Source organism: Acipenser ruthenus, chromosome 27, assembly GCF_902713425.1.
Source record: "Acipenser ruthenus chromosome 27, fAciRut3.2 maternal haplotype, whole genome shotgun sequence".
NCBI classification, from domain to species: Eukaryota; Metazoa; Chordata; class Actinopteri; order Acipenseriformes; family Acipenseridae; genus Acipenser; species Acipenser ruthenus.
The window spans coordinates 26,766,797-26,787,682 of record NC_081215.1 but is presented as its reverse complement, the minus strand read 5'-3'; the positions used below and the strand labels follow the sequence as shown (position 1 = coordinate 26,787,682).

The following is a 20,886-nucleotide window of genomic DNA, read 5'->3' as shown; positions in this document are numbered from 1 at the left end:
GGTGAATGCTGTGTTGTGGTAGTTGAGGGTGTAGGCTGTGTTGTGGTAGTCGTTGAGGGTGAATGCTGTGTTGTGGTAGTTGAGGGTGTAGACTCTGTTGTGGTAGTTGTTGAGGGTGTAGACTCTGTTGTGGTAGTTGTTGAGGGTGTAGGCTCTGTTGTGGTGGTTGTTGAGGGTGAATGCTGTGTTGTGGTGGTTGTTGATGGTGTAGGCTGTGTTGAGAGCGTAGGCTGTGTTGTGGTGGTTGTTGATGGTGTAGGCTCTGAGGAGGTAGGCTCTGTTGAGGGTGTATGCTGTGTTGTGGTAGTTGATGGTGTAGGCTGTGTTGTGGTTGTTGTTGAGGGTGTAGACTCTGTTGTGGTAGTTGTTGAGGGTGTAGGCTCTGTTGTGGTAGTTGTTGATGGTGTAGGCTGTGTTGAGGAGGTAGGCTCTGTTGTTGAGGGTGTATGCTGTGTTGTGGTAGTTGTTGAGGGTGTAGGCTCTGTGGTGGTTGTTGAGGGTGTAGGCTCTGTGGTGGTTGTTGAGGGTGCATGCTGTGTTGTGGTAGTTGTTGAGGGTGTATGCTCTGTTGTTGAGGGTGTAGGCTGTCTTGTGGTAGTTGAGGGTGTGGGCTGTATTGTGGTAGTTGTTGAGGGTGCATGCTGTATTGTGGTAGTTGTTGAGGGTGCATGCTGTGTTGTGGTAGTTGTTGAGGGTGTATGCTTTGTTGAGGTTGTAGGTTGTGTTGAGGGTGTAGGTTGTCTTGTGGTAGTTGTTGAGGGTGTATGCTTTGTTGTTGTTGAGAGTGTAGGCTCTATGGTGGTTGTTGTTGAGGGTGTAGGCTCTGTGGTGGTTGTTGAGGGTGTAGGCTCTGTGGTGGTTGTTGAGGGTGTAGGCTCTGTTGTGGTTGTTGTTGAGGGTGTAGACTCTGTTGTGGTGGTTGTTGAGGGTGTATGCTGTGTTGTGGTTGTTGATGGTGTAGGCTGTGTTGAGAGCGTAGGCTGTGTTGTGGTGGTTGTTGATGGTGTAGGCTCTGAGGAGGTAGGCTCTGTTGTTGAGGGTGTATGCTGTGTTGTGGTTGTTGATGGTGTAGGCTGTGTTGAGAGCGTAGGCTGTGTTGTGGTGGTTGTTGATGGTGTAGGCTCTGAGGAGGTAGGCTCTGTTGTTGAGGGTGTATGCTGTGTTGTGGTAGTTGTTGAGGGTGAGGGCTCTGTTGTGGTTGTTGTTGTTGAGGGTGTAGGCTCTGTTGTGGTTGTTGTTGAGGGTGTAGGCTCTGTGGTGGTTGTTGAGGGTGTAGGCTCTGTTGGGGTAGTTGTTGAGGGTGTATGCTGTGTTGTGGTAGTTGTTGAGGGTGAGGGCTCTGTTGTGGTTGTTGTTGTTGAGGGTGTAGGCTCTGTTGTGGTGGTTGTTGAGGGCGTAGGCTCTGTGGTGGTTGTTGAGGGTGTAGGCTCTGTTGTGGTTGTTGTTGAGGGTGTAGACTCTGTTGTGGTAGTTGTTGAGGGTGTATGCTGTGTTGTGGTAGTTGTTGAGGGTGAGGGCTCTGTTGTGGTGGTTGTTGTTGAGGGTGTAGGCTCTGTTTTGGTTGTTGAGGGTGTATGCTCTGTTGTAGTTGAGGGTGCATGCTGTGTTGAGGGTGTAGGCTGTGTTGTGGTAGTTGTTGATGGTGTAGGCTCTGTTGAGGAGGTAGGCTCTGTTGTTGAGGGTGTATGCTGTGTTGTGGTTGTTGAGGGTGTAGGCTCTGTTGTGGTAGTTGTTGAGGGTGAATGCTGTGTTGTGGTAGTTGAGGGTGCATGCTGTGTTGTGGTAGTTGTTGAGGGTGTATGCTCTGTTGTTGAGGGTGTAGGCTGTATTGTGGTAGTTGTTGAGGGTGTAGGCTGTCTTGTGGTAGTTGTTGAGGGTGTAGGATCTGTGGTGGTTGTTGTTGAGGGTGTTGGCTCTGTGGTGGTTGTTGTTGAGGGTGCAGGCCCTGTTGCTGGTGTATGCTCTGTTGTTGAGGGTGTATGCTGTGTTGTGGTAGTTGTTGAGGGTGTAGGCTCTGTGGTGGTTGTTGAGGGTGTAGGCTCTGTGGTGGTTGTTGCTGAGGGTGTAGACTCTGTTGTGGTAGTTGATGGTGTAGGCTCTGTGGTGGTTGTTGAGGGTGTATGCTGTGTTGTGGTTGTTGATGGTGTAGGCTGTGTTGAGAGCGTAGGCTGTGTTGTGGTGGTTGTTGATGGTGTAGGCTCTGAGGAGGTAGGCTCTGTTATTGAGGGTGTATGCTGTGTTGTGGTAGTTGTTGAGGGTGAGGGCTCTGTTGTGGTGGTTGTTGTTGAGGGTGTAGGCTCTGTGGTGGTTGTTGTTGAGGGTGAGGGCTCTGTTGTGGTGGTTGTTGTTGAGGGTGTAGGCTCTGTTTTGGTTGTTGAGGGTGTATGCTCTGTTGTAGTTGAGGGTGCATGCTGTGTTGTTGAGGGTGTAGGCTGTGTTGAGGGTGTAAGCTGTGTTGAGGGTGTAGGCTGTCTTGTGGTAGTTGATGAGGGTGTGGGCTGTATTGTGGTTGTTGAGGGTGTATGCTGTATTGTGGTTGTTGAGGGTGTAGGCTCTGTGGTGGTTGTTGTTGAGGGTGTAGGCTCTGTGGTGGTTGTTGAGGGTGTAGGCTGTGTTGTGGTTGTTGTTGAGGGTGTAGGCTGTGTTGTGGTAGTTGTTGAGGGTGTAGGCTGTCTTGTGGTAGTTGTTGAGGGTGTGGGCTGTATTGTGGTTGTTGAGGGTGTATGCTGTATTGTGGTTGTTGAGGGTGTAGGCTCTGTGGTGGTAGTTGTTGAGGGTGTAGGCTGTATTGTGGTAGTTGTTGAGGGTGTGGGCTGTATTGTGGTAGTTGTTGAGGGTGCATGCTGTGTTGTGGTAGTTGCTGAGGGTGTATGCTTTGTTGAGGGTGTAGGTTGTGTTGAGGGTGTAGGCTGTCTTGTGGTAGTTGTTGAGGGTGTAGGCTCTGTGGTGGTTGTTGTTGAGGGTGTTGGCTCTGTGGTGGTTGTTGTTGAGGGTGTATGCTGTGTTGTGGTTGTTGTTGAGGGTGTATGCTGTGTTGTGGTGGTTGTTGAGGGTGTATGCTGTGTTGTGGTGGTTGTTGAGGGTGTATGCTGTGTTGTGGTGGTTGTTGAGGGTGTATGCTCTGTGGTGGTTGTTGTTGGGAGTGTAGGCTCTGTTGTGAAAAGAACAAGAATGACAGAATAGGTATGGGTTAGCGTTCCCTTTACAGTTTCATCCATAAAAACTATTGGTGATATATATTGGTGATATTTACTGAATTTCACACTTGTATAACATTTAATAAATAAACAAATATTAGCCATATGTTAGTTTTGGGGTCATATATTACTTTAGGGATATATGACAAAGTGCACATTTATTTTAATGATCTGGATGGACTATCTTGCTTATCAGACTAGACACAATTTAAGATCATTGGTTTGATTTGGACCCCTGTAAAATGAGACTGGCCCAAGACTGATCTTTCCTCCTTTCTCCAGGAGATTATTCTTGAAGTTGTTGTCGCAACATGGGTTGAGATCCATACTTGTAATCTCAAGCCTTAACTAGTAAAATTAGGTACTGATATTTATGGACATGTTTTAATACAATCATCATATCACTCAAAAGCAAGGCTAAAAAATAGCATTTATAACTAAATATTAATAGAAACACACTTAACACATCGTTTAATCTGACCCAAGTTAATTTCACCAAACCAGGACTGGGTTTTGCTAATGGTTTATAATTACGGACCACAAAGAGAAAAAAGCTGCTTCACTCACCAGCACAACTGACGCACATCTTTTTATCTTTATCGTAGTAATCATTAGAACCACACGTGTAGCAGCCTACAATGAAATATACAGCGTAGCAGTTTTAATTACAAGCAGACACAGACAATCCCGAGGTACTTGACTGTTTATAAAAGCACCACAATCAGCCCCACGTTATTTCCCGTTGTGGAATTGTCTTTTTTTTTCCCTTTTCTGCTGCAGCTACAGCAGTTAAAATGAATAGCCTTCAAATTTGCGATATGAGAGAAGATATGGAAGCAGGGCCACTCAGAACGGAGCAGCTGCAGCCTGCAGTGCCATTTGTTTTGTAATTCTCTCCATCCCCTTTATTATTCAATATAATTTCACAAGGGACAGCGAGAGAAGCTCTGCACAGTATTTCATTAAAAAAAAGAATGTTACACAAGACTGTCAAGTTTGTTACTGATTTGCGATGGAAGATATTTATCAAACTGTTAGTGTTTATTTCACAAATTACCAGTGCTCAGCATCTTAAAATACTATAATAATAATAAAAAAAAGAAAGCTAATCAGAGTAAGAGCCTCTACGAATGACTGCAACCATCATGAAAAGGTAAAGTGACAAAAACCGTGCAGAAGCCACTTCTGTGCTCATAAGAATGCTTTTGTTGCTGTTGTTTAATGAAATGTACAAGAGATGCCAGAACCTACCTTCGATGTTGTGGGTTATCTTTTGATTATCAATGCTGAAGGGACATTCACAGGGCTGGTAGTGCCACGTGCAGTTTTCATCTCCAGTATACTCATATTGATTTGTAACCTTCGTATGGGTATTGTAAAAATCACAGTAAACAGCTATGGGGGGAAAAAAAAACAAAGGTCGTCATTGCTGTATATTCATCATCAGACAAGCGCTTCTCTGTGTATGAAGAGACTCTAACTAATGAAGAATCTGGGGATCGACATGGCACGCAGTTGAAGGAGAAGCCTTGCAAGAGTTTCTTTGGTGTGGTGGGTGTACATAAATATGATACGATGACCATGCAGGCTATTGACACACATTCTCTCAGAGGTGCTACTAAACTCACGGCAGAAGTCTGGCCTCCTCCAGTCGACACAGATCCCATTATCCAGACACAGTTTGGCATAGATGGCAACAGCGTTGCACACACACTCGCAATCCTCGCCTGAATCGCATTGACAGGCATCGTGAACACAGGCATCATAGAACTGGTTGTATTGGACCTGGAAATGCAGAAGGACATCCCTACAACTCAGCACGGGCATCTCTTATTTGTACAATAAATACATTTGATACCAAAGAGATTTTCACAATAGCTCATGAACAACTTGCAGACCTTTTCAAAAAGCCTAAGCATCTGATTAGTAGCTTCATTGGCAGAAACAAGGACTTAATTTTGTGTTCATGTATCAGAAGTTTTATGTTTGATATGCAGAATGAAAGTGAGGGATTATTCTAAGTGTTTTAGAGAGCAGGAAGAGGCGAAGGTTTTCAGTTTAAAGACAGCATGAGATGCATGTGTGCACAGTTTGATATCACGACCGTATCTGTGAATAAGGAGCAGTGTTGCTCACCAGTTCGTGGCACTCCTCGAACACGTTGCTGGGGATAATGCTACACTTTTCCTGAGCCCATTTGAGTCGATACGGGTTCTTTATACAGGGGTCAGTGTATTCTGGTATTTCCATGCAATTGGGGTCCACCCTCCATGAGTTGAAGAATTCCTTGACAAACGATGCCAGAGCCCCATCTCGGAGCGTCAAGTCATCCAGCACCTTCCCATTGAAATTGCCACACAAACCACACAGTGACATCTAAGAGAGAAAGTGCAAATATCTTAGATAAAGGGGCTCTATTTTAATAATTGTCAATACAGCGTATACAGTCCAGTTAGTGCACATTGCGAGGCCTCAATGGATTCTAATATTTTTTTTAAACAAAGAAGAACAATTTCTGTTTGGGTGAGGGTTGATGGTCTGTTGATCGAGATGATTTACCATTCCAAAGTGAAACACGTGAAGAAACAGCCGCTTGGGTTTGTGTGGATCGATGTTCTCCACACAGTCCAAGAAATGCAGCGATCATCACAAACCCAAGCAGCTGTTTCTTCACTCGTTTCCCTCTGAATGGTAAATTAGCCAGATCAACAGCAATGATCTTATTGTCAGCACCTGATTTCTGTGAAAAGCTCAGTCAGAATAATCGAATAATTGGTTCGTGCAACACTATTTTTGTGACTTTTTTTTTTCCTGAAATGATTTTGAGAGAAACAATCAATTGCTCTCTAACCTCTGTGACCTTTGTAAGTTGGATGATTAAGTTAACATTTTTATTCCAGATCAGAGTGACCGCGGCGTTGCTGATGGGAATTGTCATTGTGATGATCAGATTCATGGAATTAGACAGCACTTTGAACACATCGGTTTTACTGTCCGGTGTGATCTTGTATTGCCCATCTTGCAGCTCCAATACAGCTGTCTGGGGAAGAAAGAATAACGTCACAAAAGACCGTAAAGTTTGCTACTGATTGGCAAAGGAATAAATCTTTCAAACTGTTACCCTTTCAGTTTCACAAATAACCAGTGTTCAGCATCTTAAAATACAACAACAATAATAATAATAATAATAATAATAATAATAATAATAATAATAATAATGAGTGCAAACATGAAAAGGTAAGGCGACAATAATAAATAAATAAATATAGATATATTTCCAGCTGCATTTTGAAAAGGATCCATTCAAGTATCTTTCGGGAGTCCTCACTTACCTCAACGGTGACCACAATAACCCGGGAGCACGTGCCTCCGCTGCCGCACATTATACTTCTTGACACAATGGAGAAACGTTCTTTGATGCTATCGCCACAGGAATCCTGAAAGAAACGCCAACAACGGTTTAACGCTTAAATGCCTGAAGAGCATCGACCGCATATCGTATCAGCAAATACCACACCCGCAGCATTCAAGTCATTACAGCTAACAAAATCTTTATATAATAATAATAATTAAACTTGCACACCCAACAGCTAAATATGTCTCAACTGTGCGGTATTGAAGAAACAAGTGTTGTTTCCTTTTAAAGCCTGATATCTTTGACTATTTTAGGTTCAAGAAATGTCTCACTTTCCATGCCTTATTCTCTGGTTATCTGTTTGCACTTGTACTCTCTGTCATTTCAGCTCAGCAGTGTCTTCTGGGTCAAAGCATGCTACTGGCTGAAAGCATGTCAGTCAATAGGCGGGGAGCAGCTGGTTGCTTACTGATGGGACAGAAGCCAGTGAAGGGGTGGGGACAGTTTCCCTCTCTAGGTGAAATGACCAAGAAAATACAAGACTGTCAAAAAGCATGGCTTGTGAACATTCAATGAGGGGATCATGACTGCTTGTATGGATGTGGTGATCACATGACTGCTTGTATGGGCGTGGTGAGAGTGGTGATCACATGACTGCTTGTATGGGCGTGGTGAGAGTGGTGATCACATGACTCCTTGTATGGGCGTGGTGAGAGTGGTGATCACATGACTCCTTGTATGGGCGTGGTGAGAGTGGTGATCACATGACTGCTTGTATGGGTGTGGTGGGTGTAGTGGTGATCACATGACTGCTTTCTCTGATGAGAAAGCAATCATTCAATAATCCCTCCCCCAAATTTCATCCTGCGCTTCTAAGAGTTTTCTTTAACCTAATGTTGTACTATAACATGTTTCTTTCAAAACTTTCGGAGAAACCGTATGGAACTATTTTGTAAGTTACAAATACTTGAATGAATTTGTGATTGAAACGGCGGAGGATCTCACTGCTGAGGTTGTCAAGTAATAAAAGCCTTTACCGTAACCAGCGTGTACTCGCAAGGCCCATCAAAGGAAAAGGAGTGACTGTCAAACGTGATCAGATGCCCTTCTCCGTAGTGGATGCAGGATCCTGGACAGAATGCGCTTTTGACACAGATCCACATGCCTTGTTTACACGTGCTCGGGGAATAGAGAGTGCAGTAAAGTATATGAGAACACTGTGAGAGGCCAGCCAGGGTCGATCTCACACAAGGGCAGTAAAGCATTGTTACAGGAAGAAAAGCCCAGTGTCAATGCTTCCACCCTTTAACCCCTTCCGCTGCACAAGGATTTGAGTGGCTTTTCAAACGGTTTCTTCTTAAGGTAACACTTTCAAATAAGTGTCTGTCTGTGATTATTTCACGTGTATTAAGGAAAATGTTATGAAGTCATGTTTGTGACTTGAATTCAATAAGAATTTACTTTGAAAGCAGTAGGAAATCGTGTGTTAGTTACATTGGAATTACAGACACTTATTTTAAAGTGTTACCCTTCTTAAAATACATCTGAGAGCGGCTCGAGAATCACAAGGAGGAAACTGACAATTTGGACGACCTGACCCCGCCTGTCAGTAAATGTTGAACCCTGTTTCGTGCACCTCATTGCAAAAACAGGAAACATTAGCGTTATTTTGTGGGACACATATGCCCCTTGTACCTTAAAGAGTTAACTGCATTACTCATGTTACTGTTATCTCCCAGCTACCTCAAGTACAACAAAAATGTGAAACTAATCATCGTGAATGTATGCATTCAAAATGAATAATGGTGTTGCATGATGAATGCATAATAAATGTATGATGAATTCATGACGATCAGGTAAGAATCCCTACCATGCTTGGCAGAGCAGCAGGATGGTTTTTCCCGACTGGTAGAATGTGTTTGCATACTCGCAGGAACAGTTATCAGACGTCACACAGGATCCCAGTTCATCCATATAGGACCCCTCGGGGCAGAAACAGTCCGTTTCACAAGTCAGCTGACAATGACAAGACCGGGAGCCCCAGGGTTTAGTGATACAGGGCTGGGCTTTCTGTTTTCTTCCTGAGCTGTGTTGTTAAAGGACTAAACTGCTTGGTGGCTGCTCAATAAATACACTTGTATTTCATTTGGTCAACCAATGAATACACCACCAGGATTCAGTGTATACATTCAAACAGAGGACAGACAAAGTCACCATCATAGTTTATTTTAACAGAGTACATCCCATTTAAATAGCCAACAGCCGAATTAAATGAGACTCATCACAATGGTATTTATAATACTATTGTACAAAAAGGGGTGGTAATAAAATACCTACCCCACAAAATACCTACCCCACAAAATACCTACCCCACACACCACCTCTCCAAAACCTTGGCTAGATTGCAAAGCTGCACACTTCAGTGGAATAAGACACATGTATGCCATGCTAGATGTGCCTATGCTTGTGGTATACATCTACATCTACTGTATATATTGACGACAAGGTAGTGACTGACTTACACATATATTGTCGATCCTCCAGTTATGGCAGGTTGGGGCGCACACAATGTCATTCTGGTCCATACAGGTATGGTAGAACGCTGGTGGAGTGCACTTATCTGGAGAGGTAGAAAGCATGTTATATTAGTCAGAAAACTGTCTAATATAAATGTTGTGCATGTGTAGACTGAGTTTATGCTTGCAAGTAGATGATGCTGATGATATATATATATATATATATATATATATATATATATATATATATATATATATATATATATATATATATATATATATATATATCAACTTTACAGTGCAACTGTTACAGTGTTTAAATAGTTTAAACAGTAAAAGCTCTCGTTCCTACCATCCTGAAGACTCCTCATCCCTGTACAATCCAGCTCCCCCATTCTGCAGGTACTGTAAAGAAACAAGGTAAAGAACTAAGAAATCAACAAATCAAAAACTCCTAGCTGCTTTCTTTTACTGGCAACCTGTCATCATCATCATTATTATTATTATTATTATTATTATTATTATTATTATTATTATTATTATTATTATAAACCTAATCCTAATACTAACCCCTAAACCCTTAGTATAAGTTCAGCCAAGATATACGAAGAACTTTGAGCCAGTCTGCTGGTATCACAGGTAGGGGGCTCGATTGACGACACTTACACAATATTCTCCTCGCTAAACCGTCTCATGATGTATCTACTTTGCTTTTATACTGCAAATAAATCTTACTGCCCTCTAACTTCCCTCTCGGACTGTTTCCAAATGGATACTCCCGTCGCACTTGTGGGTCATGTTTAACAGCCCATGTGCAGTCTTTAGGCTGGGATTCTGCACAGCGTCTCCATGCTCTGTGCAAGGCAGAGCAGCTGACACTGCAGAACTAGTGGCTGTCCCCCTACCAAACGAGGCCCTCCAGGGTAGTGCTGTGGTCTGGAGGGAGGGTCAGATTATTCTCCAGGTAGCAGGGGCAGCGGTCCTCGGTGACACACTTGCCCTGGTGGTCCTGGTAGGTCCCGGGGGGGCAGTTACAGCCCTCCACAGGAACAATGCTCAAGAAGCACTCCAGGTGCTGGTTCTCTCTGGACTGGCAGGTGGTCCCACACGCCTCGGTGCTGTAGTTGAACTCCTGATTCATTGGGCAGGCAATGGCTGGGAGAAAGCATGGAGCAGTCAGGGTGAATTATCATCCTCCTCCAGGCTGATCCCCCTAGGTTGTTTATGCTGAAACCTTTCGATGGTCCCTCCTTATAAACATTTATTTTGCGTGGTATTGTTGCAGTTTTTCCCCATGCTTTTCCCATGGTTATACTATGCATTTACCATAGTGTGCCCTGGTTTGCCTTGTTTATTAATATGCTTTACCATACCTTGCTATTCGTTACTGTGCTTCCGTATGCTTTATCATGCCTCCACTGTGCTTTATTACACTTTGCTGTGCTTTTACTGTGGGAAACTTTTACAAGAGCCATCATGATGCTCTTTTATTCTCTTTGTATGCTTTTATTGTGATGTGCTTTGGGATCACTTCTAGTTAAAGGTGTATTATTATTATTATTATTATTATTATTATTGATCAATATAATTACAGCATGCTCCTTGATAAATGCTTTCCCATGGGTCAGTTGTCCATGCTTTTACCATGCTTATACAATGCATTTATCAGACTTCACCAAGTATTTAAAAATGCTTTGTCAAATGAGATTTACCACCATGAGTTCCTGCACTTAGTCTAGACTGTGCACTGTCAGTACTGAGCTAATAATGTACCTGATTTGTAACGACCCCCTGATCTCTGATACTCACTGCAGGACAATGTCTCATTCCTCCAATTCTCCAGGATCACTCCCTGCGCTGCACACGCGTGGGCGTACGCTCCCAGGGAGGCACACAGATATAACTGGGTCTCCTCATAGTTACAGCTGTCATATTTGCACCTCTATTGTTAGAACAGAAAAAGGGATCAAATACAGTACTGATAAAATCCACAACCGTTAAACACCTAGTAGTGCCACATTTAGAAATACTAAAAGAAACCTGAGAAATTCAATGACATTGAAAGACAGCTAGTCAATACTTCTGTTATGAAGTTTGATACAGTACAACAGAGGGTTCCCTTACTGTATTTAACACAGATTTCAAAACAGGGACTATTGAGAACTGCAAATACGTGAATGTGTTAAAACCTGATTATAATGTTTCTTCTTATTACTATTATTACAGCACTGCTCTGTTGTAGCCTGGTCTAATCATCAACACTCATGCTACATTATGGATGTACCATTAAACATCATACTGAAGTGTTTCCCATTAATGTAGTGACATTTACTCACAGTCAGTCAGTTAATCACAGTACCAGATTTATATATTTAGAACCTGCAAGTCTGTGGCAAAAATGCCTCTGGATAGACTGAGAAATCAAAGTACAGGAGGAAAAAAAAAACAGTTCTTACTTTAAAGTATTCATTGGGGTCCACAAGAGAATGACATTTCCCAAAGACGCTAGTGTGGTTTAAAAGTACACTGCAGTGTGTTTGAGCAAAGAGAGCTGGTAAAGCAAACAGAATAACGATGAATACGCTGTGGCACCCTCTGATAATGTCAGCTAATCTCCACTTCTCAATCACAACAAAAAATTACTGCACATATTGTTTTGGATTAATGGTAAAAAAAACCCCCAAAACAACACATAATTTTCTGGAACCAATAAATGAGTCTCAGGGTGCACATTTTTTAACATTATTTTAATTAAAAGAACAGACTGTATTCAATAAAAATGTGGTGTAGCTTACTACACAGTAACAACAATGTAATAACACCGTACTGGGATGAGTAGTTACATAGTAATAACATTGTAGAAATAAACAATGCTGTGAATGTAAATGCAGGGTAATTACAAAAGACTGTAGCAACTGCTGACATTTTTATTCTGCAACTATGCATGTAGTTACATTGTAGCTAGACAACTGTGTGTGTGTGTCACAAAGACGGCCAGAGTGGGTGGCGTCAGACCAGACAGGAATACACAGACAGAGACGGTGGTGATGATGAGCTGAGTGCAATGGCTGCACTCAGCGTTTATTAACAAATAAAAGGTTTGAACAATGGAATACAAAACAGGACACGGCACTTGACGCCAAAGTAAAAAGACAAACAAAACGACTAAACACTTAACAAACGGTGCACGGAGACAAACAAACACGGTGAGTACAAAACACTTATAATTATTCTTATCACTTATTTTAACTCCTTTCTCTCTCACCCGTTCTCCTCTTCCGAACACCCAACCACGACTGAGTGAAACTGTGCATCTATATATACTGTTGTGCTGGGATTCAATTACTAATTAATTACTCACTTGAATCCCAGCACGTGAATTCATTACGTGCAACCCCGTGCCACACATTATACACATTTTATCTGCACGTGAAGTGATGTGCCATCCTCGTGCCTAAATATAATTATACACTTTAAATACACATGAAACACAGACCCGTTTATATCCCGTGTACCAATCTATACACCAACATTTACACACGCAACATACAACACATAACACAAATGCACACAGGGGCGGGGCGCTTTGCCACAGTGTGTAATTACTGTGCTATTACAGTTTGATTACACCGAGGTTAGGGAACAAGCAAGCATTGCAGCGTCTGTGTGTATCGTTTTGGGATTCTTGTTTCGTGTCGCTCACCGTTCAGCATGCTGGAGCTGCAGGGATCAGGATCCTCTGCTTTGGCTTTTTTGCACTGGTCTGTTTGCCAGGAACTGATGAAGCGAGTGACCGTCCCCTCCAGGACCCCCATGCTGTTCATGAAGTCGTCTGTGGAGTCTTCATTGTAATTTCCACACAAGCCTGGTATAAAATAGAGAGTGGCACTATTAAGATGCAACGCTCTTAAGATCATTAAAATAGACCACACTGCAAGAGACTGCAAGTCTTATATTCTGGTGTGACTCTGCAAAGCCCTGGCCCTAAAGCCGTTAATAAGATGTTGTGCACCTCTTGGAAAACACACTGCACAGTTGGAGAATGCAGTTTGTGTGAGGCTGATGTATTCTCCAAGCTTGCTGCACAAGTGAAGGTTTTGCCCTGTAAAACTCTTATACAGAAGCAATACAGGAGTGTCCTCACCCTTAGTGGTGTCAAACAGGTCAATAGCAGCATACATGTAGACAATAAGGATGGGCTGAGTCTGGATCTGCAGCATCAGGCCGAAGTCAGAGTTCATTTGCACGTAAGTTGAGGACTGTCTGAATATAGTGAAGTGCTCTGAAGGAAGAGAAGGAGAAGCACTCAGGTTAGTGCACAGAAGAGCTTGGAAACCTCCAGTGGAGAGTGCATCTGGGTGCCTGCTACTCACCCAGCACAGGGGCTTCACTGGCTGGCTTATCCAGCCGGGCATTGGGACCCATAAATAAGCATTTGCCCTGCATGTTTTTTGCAAGCTAGATCTTGGTGACAGGGTTACCTTCAGCAAAACAACTTAAGTTGACATAAGTATCATGTGACAGCATTTTCTGACCTGCTAGTTTTGGTGCCCAGCCCTAGGAGAGGCTGAAAGGTTGGTGGAGGAGGCAAACCCAGACTCCAAAGAGAGGTGAGCTTTAAATGTACCTGGCTCCAATGCTGTTGTTAATGTGTGTGGAAACCCTAGCCTAGACAGCTGCTGTCTCCCTACCTGTTTTAAAGGGTAGTTTTTGTGTTCCTCTGTTGAAGATCATGACGTCCTCTTTGTCAATCGTGATCGCAACCTTGGAAGACACATATCTGATGGCTGCTAAACAGGTTTCAGAGGACGAGATTCCGCACTTATCAAAGATTCCCAAAACACGCCCTTTATCTGGCATCATGGGGCTCTTAAAAACAAACAAAGCATTACTGCTATCACTACTACAACTACTAACAACATCACATCACTGCGTACTCACTCAGCGATAACGTCTGGACCTCACCTTGACCAGCCCGTACTCACTCAGCGATGACGTCTGGACCTCACCTTGACCAGCGCCTACTCACTCAGCGATAACGTCTGGACCTCACCTTGACCAGCGCCTACTCACTCAGCGATAACGTCTGGACCTCACCTTGACCAGCGCGTACTCACTCAGCGATGACGTCTGGACCTCATCTTGACCAGCGCATACTCACTCAGCGATGACGTCTGGACCTCACCTTGACCAGCGCATACTCACTCAGCGATGACGTCTGGACCTCACCTTGACCAGCGCGTACTCACTCAGCGATGACGTCTGGACCTCACCTTGACCAGCGCATACTCACTCAGCGATGACGTCTGGACCTCACCTTGACCAGCGCGTACTCACGCAGCGATGACGTCTGGACCTCACCTTGACCAGCGCGTACTCACTCAGCGATGACGTCTGGACCTCACCTTGACCAACACGTACGAGCACACTCCGTGGAAGCGATACTTCCGCGAATCAAAGGTCGTGACAAAAGACCCTCCTTCCACGGCGCAGTGCTGCGAACACGGGTGCTCCTCACAATCCCACTTGCCCCCTGCACACACACTGAAAAACACAGTTTTAGTTACATGTAAACCCTTTCATGCATGGCGACCTCATGGCGACCTTTACTATGGGACACTTTTTTAAAGAGGATTCAAGGCCCTCTTTTATTTTAAATAAATAAATTAAAAAAATGAATGCTGAAAACAACCAGTCTTCTGTGTTAGATATATAGTGTGCTCAGAGAACAAGCAGAGAAAACACAGATAAATAGGAGGATTCTCGTGTGGTGGGTTGAAGAAGATCCTACCCATCCCATAACACAGAGAGACTGGGCAGACTGGCTCACCAGGACCTGCAGGGGTAATTCACTGTATCCTGTGGCTGATACAGAAGCCCATTGAGGACACAGGGGCACTCCATGTGACGCACACAGGTACTGTTCTTAGAGATGTTATCCAGGATTGTTCCTGCAATTACATATGATAATAAATAAAGATCAACAGATATTTAAAAACAATTACTGGATTTATTGAATACCCACCGATAAATACTTCTTAAAGACAATTCTGACTACGATTAATAAGTCTCTGCACACTCCTGCCAGTTTTTATAATTCCGACAAAAGTCTTGAACACTTAAAGCAATGTCATAGTTTATTTAGCTTATCAAATAAAAAAAAACCCCAAAAACTCAGCATTATCTGAAATGTTCCCGAGTTCAAAGCCAGGAGGATACCTCACCTGCTGGACAGAAGCAGCCGTAGATACAGGGCGTCAGGCAGCTGAAGAGTGGGTTAGTACAGCTGGGAATGCAGGGGTTTCCACACTCTTTGAACTCCTGGTTTGATGGGCATATTTCAGGAGCTAGAAGAGAAAGAAAAAGACGGCAGTCAAGCTCAGGTTAAGGGCATCAGAATATTATTATTAATCACAAAACCACTCACAGACGGATTTTATTTTGGCTTCAATGTTGTATCGCGCATGCCATGGCAGATGTACTCGCCGGTGTTGGGAGATACGCTGTCGTTACGCATTCTGTCAGATGAGACGACATTAAAAGCTCTAAAACCTTGGATGCAGACGAGCCCGGCTCTTTTGCATTGTGTTTAAGAGCTAACTTGCAGTGCGCGTGATCGCCGGTTTCTCACCCAGCCTCCGCCCTGTTACATGAACTATCAACTGACTGTAAAAATAAAATATAAATCTGAAAAACCAAAGAGGGAATTGCATTGATGGTGGAATTTGGCTCCGCTAGTATCTTAGATCAACTAAAATAAACGTGAGAAAGAATTCGGAGAAACACAACTTTAATCAGGATTGATTTGAAACTAGTGAGTAAAAACATTGACTGTTCAATTCAAAGGGATAGTGGAGCTGATTTTCAAAATCCGGAAGTTTAAACTACTCGGAAAACAAAAAGACCCGTTAAAGTCGAACAAGACCTGTTGAAGTTACAAATGTTGAAATAAAAACAGCAGCTATTGAACTCAAGGCAGTTTAAGTACACTTTGGAGTGAAGAGCTTTGCAGATCAGCTCGATTGTTCTTCAACCTGCAAACCCTGACAGCTCGCCGCTGCCACTCACTGCACCCACAGGTGCTCTTAACCCTGCCTGAGGTTATGTCACCGTGACTCCACACCGTGGACTCCTCTTATTTAACAAAGGCTTGCTTGCCTGCATGTGGTTTTGTTGTAGTCTGTTTTTAGTTTCCCACTGTACAGTGCTAGCGTACAGTTAATTATACATTTCGTTTTGGCAGCGCCTCAGTTGTTGAAATAGTGAATCTAAGAGAACTGTAAAAAATAACCAAAAGGAATTACACTGATTCCATATAAATACATGTACTCCTTCAGCAAAGACAATACAGAGGTCTTGAAAGCTAGTGATGGTGTATCCCAGTTCATCTTAATAAAAGAGCATCAAGTGTACAGATCGGTTATCACGATTGCCTTGATTAGAGCAATAACACATCTCTATGAACTCACAGCACAGGTCCTGGCTTCTCCAGTTGGTGACAGGCTGCAGTTCCCAGGAACACCTCCTGGAGTACTCGGAGAGGGTGCCACAGCTGCACTCTTTTCTGCCCTTGGGGGTGCAGTGACACAGGTCATGCTGGCAGCGGTAGATGTAACGATTCTTGTCGATTTTACAGTCCGGCGCTACCATGTTCAACAGCTCTGTGCACAACAAGGACTGCAGACATCAAGAGAAAGGGTTATGCACAGACTTGGGTAAGAAAAGAGAAACGAAATAATCAGTGGTGTCCAGAAAACAGTGACACTTTACATTAAGAGTCTCTAATTACTGTGTTTTTACTTAGTATTTACTTAATAAATGCATGTGCACTTACACATAATTACAATGTTATTATGCATAGTTACAAAGTACTCAATGTGTACATTTGTTTGCATGATATAACCCTATCCCTAACTCTAACCCTAACCCTAACTCTAAACCCAACCCTTTTTCTGATACAATTGTGTACTTACATATTTCATGCAAAAACATTTACATGTTAAGTACATTGTAACTATGCATAGTACCATTATAAATATATGTAAATACACATGTATTTAATAGATAACTACTAAGTAAATACACAGTAATTGGAGACACTTTATGTTTTATGGGTGTCACATGCAGACAGAGAATCCATCACTAACATGACTTACATAATGAGAACAGCTTTCCTCCAGGAAACAGCTGGTCTCCAAAGGCTGGCACACTTCTGTGGGGTCGTCCAGTTTTTGTAAGTTAGCGAAATGGAATGGCTCGATTTTGCGATCTATCAGAGGCACAAGTGGTATTTGTTTATTTATTTATGTATTTATTTGTGTTATTATTTAGTACAACATACCCTGGTTGCTTCACCTCTAAACGGAAAATAACAAGATGCATATTACATTTAAACCTGAGAGTACACTTTAATTACACGCAGATAATGCATTCATTACTAAGAGTGTGCTGTTACCTGCTTCTCGTACTGGGAATGGCTTTATTGGCAGATATTCAAGACATCCATTCATTAACGAGTAATGCTAAACTGGAAAGGCTGTCCTTTCAGTCAATGGCAGTTGACTTCTGTGTTTTAAAAGCTGATTGGAAGATTGTTTTCTTCTCATTTTTAGCGCTGTGCAGAAGCTGTGAACTGACTGAGTTTATGTTGTCGCTAGGCCAGTACAGCAGTAAAAATGAATCGAGGTATTGATCACCTGCTGAGAAAGCCATTCTGAGTACGGGAAACGACTACCAGCAAACTCCTAGTAATAATAAATGTGTGCCTCTGCAGTTACAGTGCATGCTTAACTACCATGAAACATTTTCGTTTGTAAATCACCCTGTATTTTTATGCAGTATGAGGCTCTGTATTTGCAGTCCAGTTATTAGGTGACCACGCATCATTAGACACACCTTTAGTAGTTTTACCTACCGCCTTCGACAAATTCATTCTTCAAAGGAACACCGTTGAAGTCCCCACAAAGACCACACATCTGATTTTGAAACTTCTTTTCAATTTTCACCTGAAAGGACGTAAACAATACATTCTCTCTTAGTAAGGTATGTTTATTTTACTTTAGGTCGCCAGGCAGGGCCAGCACAGGTACATCTCAAGAGCGCAGCACAAGTACAAAGAGAGACCTGGATAGACCATATTCGAGACAATATAATACAACAATACAAGAATTACAAACATTACTATACATCCAGAAATAATAGATATGCATATATATATATATACACACACACACACACACACACACACACACACACACACACACACACACACACACACACACACACACACACATACACACACACACACACACACACACACACACACACACACACACACACACACATACACACACACACAGTGGTGTGCAAATGTATTAGAACACCCCATTGCTTCTGTAGTTTTGATTTGTCGTGCATATGAAATCAAACCACTGGAACTGAAAATCCTGGAAAATTGCAAAAATAGGCAAATTAGTGATTGTCTAATTTAATTGGTGACTTTAATAGTCCACAAATGCAATTAATTTAAAATAGTAAGAGAAAAAAGAATACAGAGACACAAATGATAAAATGCGTGAGACTTTGTTAAAATGCGTGAGAAGTTGTTTAACTATGTCTAATTAAAGCACAAACATTTTCACACGCAAGTGCCTATTGTTTCTACATCACTTATTATTGAGTGAATTCTCAAACCCCAAAAGAAATACGAATAGCTGTGATATTTCATACCCGTAACAATTTACTCAATAATCTCAGAACAGTGGCATCTCAGCCCATTGAATTGAATGGAAAGACGAGGGCTGGTCGCGAACCACAAACCACACAGTGCAATGACGAACGTCTCACCATTCAACTGAAGAGCAAGCTCTGTAGTCGATAGGCAAGCACATGTCTTGTGCTGATGTCAGTATGATTCATTCCAGAAGGTTAAGGTTATAAAAGGTACCCACCATCAAGTAGTCCTTATTATTCCACTCAACGGTCAGTTCCAGTTTGTCTTGTTTTATGTACAGCTGGACAAGGCTGCCGTATGGTTTGATCTGGAACCCGACTGAACTGTAAGGCAGCTGAACATCTCTGTGGTTAACAGGGAACAATAACCAAGGGAGTTAGAAGAAACGATCACCCAGCATTCTAAACCATGTCATCATGACAAACTCCAGAATGTCTAGCCATGTGCTGTTCATGTGGTTTCGTTGGTTCTTAACAGGGAATAACAGTTTATCACACTAACGTGATTAATGTCAAACTTATTCAACATGATACAGCTCATGGCAGGGGGGTCCCATCCCGGTGCTGGACGGCCAGGATTTCACTCCAGGTTTAACAGGTGAAATGAGATGAGGAACTGCTTCAGGGTCTGGATGGAGGTTTCAATTGGGTTCAGTTCAGAAAAGTGTTGGAACAAACAGCAGGAGTGGAAGGGCCACCTTTGACAGTTATTGACGGTTTATAACGGGTCTTTAGACACTAGTGTCGTCGTTTTATTGATCTGCAAGGCACAGTAAGGGGCAACTGAGTCCCTTTCCCTCGCACTCACTGTAAAGAGCCGACCTTGATGGCTCCGTTGAGCACCTGGATGTTGATGTAGCGAAGATCAACGAGGATACGCTCGATATTGCCTGAGGACGCCCTCTTTAGCTGGATGTTGAAGAGAGGGAAAGTGTTCTTGCATTCACTGGCGAACACGTAGTTGCAGGTCCCAGGGAACTCGTACATGAAGTTGTCAAATGTGTTATAATGGCCGAATCCCCAAGTACTACACACTCCTTTCTGACTGCCTGCATCAGAGACACGGCAGAATGCTGGTTTACAATATGCCCACGGCATGTGGCATTGAGCACAACTGTCATTCTCATACAAATGAAAGAAACTTACTGTATGTATCTCGCTCAGAGCTGACCCCTGGATCCAGGTTCATCCAGTATGGCGCTTTGGTGGTCTCTGCTATAGTAAGAGAATTGCACGCAGAACTTTGTCACTCATAAGATATTTTATTTTCAAATTTTCCGTTGTAAAAATGTATTTTGCACAAGATCATTGTTTCTTTATATGCTGCTAATAATATGTATTACTTTATTTCATCTGATCTTTTTAATAATCAGAGTGCATCTTTCCTTCTTTCTCATTTCCGGGCAAGAGTGTGAATTAATATTTGAGAATTCATTTTGCATTAACAAAGTTTTTTTTCCCCCATAAACTCAATATTTTTATTTCACAGGTCGGCTACTCTGTCATGCATTTCCTTACCGTCTGGTGGCACACCAGTAGCATAGAAAAGCTCATGGTCTGGAGAGCTATTTAAAAGGTCAACTAAGAAAGGAAACAAAAAACAAAATTAAATATATATATGAATAAAGCCAGAGATGCACGTAGAGGGGTATTAGGTTAGTACCATTATCAAAATGGGGATATGTGCATAGTTACAATGTACTTAATGTGTAAATAATGTGTAAATATTTCTGCTACAATTGTGTACTTACATATAGTGTGCAAAAATATTTACACGTTAAATACATTGTAACTATGCATAATAACATTGTAATTATTAAGTAAAGACACCATAACTCGATACACTTATTATAAAGTGTTACCTTAATATTACTAAATTGTCAAATTAGCTGTATTAGTAGTATTTTTATAGCTACCATGCATCACTGCTTCATAATCCGTTTTATGTAGTTTGTTTTTTATGAATAATTGTTGCTGGAATATTTAATAAGCTTGTCAACTAATGATGGGAACTTTGAAACCAGTGGAACTCACACTGAGTGTTCTCCTCTGTGACGAGACTGTTTGGCTCCGGAGCGTCTTCTAA

The 20,886-nt window shown here is 42.4% G+C and overlaps 1 protein-coding gene across 1 annotated transcript; it reads right to left on the bottom strand.

Moving 5' to 3' along the window:
• Positions 1 to 4,321: 4,321 nt before the first annotated feature.
• Positions 4,322 to 19,787, bottom strand: LOC117963738 (mucin-6-like). The gene is made up of 21 exons (XM_059001790.1): positions 19,609 to 19,787; positions 19,019 to 19,145; positions 16,538 to 16,745; positions 15,293 to 15,415; positions 14,899 to 15,019; positions 14,474 to 14,612; positions 13,760 to 13,937; positions 13,213 to 13,350; positions 12,772 to 12,933; positions 11,525 to 11,619; positions 10,878 to 11,010; positions 9,974 to 10,223; positions 9,421 to 9,473; positions 9,075 to 9,172; positions 7,590 to 7,769; positions 6,530 to 6,634; positions 6,049 to 6,237; positions 5,334 to 5,573; positions 4,826 to 4,982; positions 4,430 to 4,592; positions 4,322 to 4,331 (listed from the first exon to the last, which is right to left on the bottom strand). The coding sequence occupies exons 1-21, from the start codon at positions 19,785 to 19,787 to the stop codon at positions 4,322 to 4,324; spliced, it is 3,048 nt and encodes a 1,015-aa protein (XP_058857773.1).
• Between the last annotated feature and the right edge of the window lie 1,099 nt (positions 19,788 to 20,886).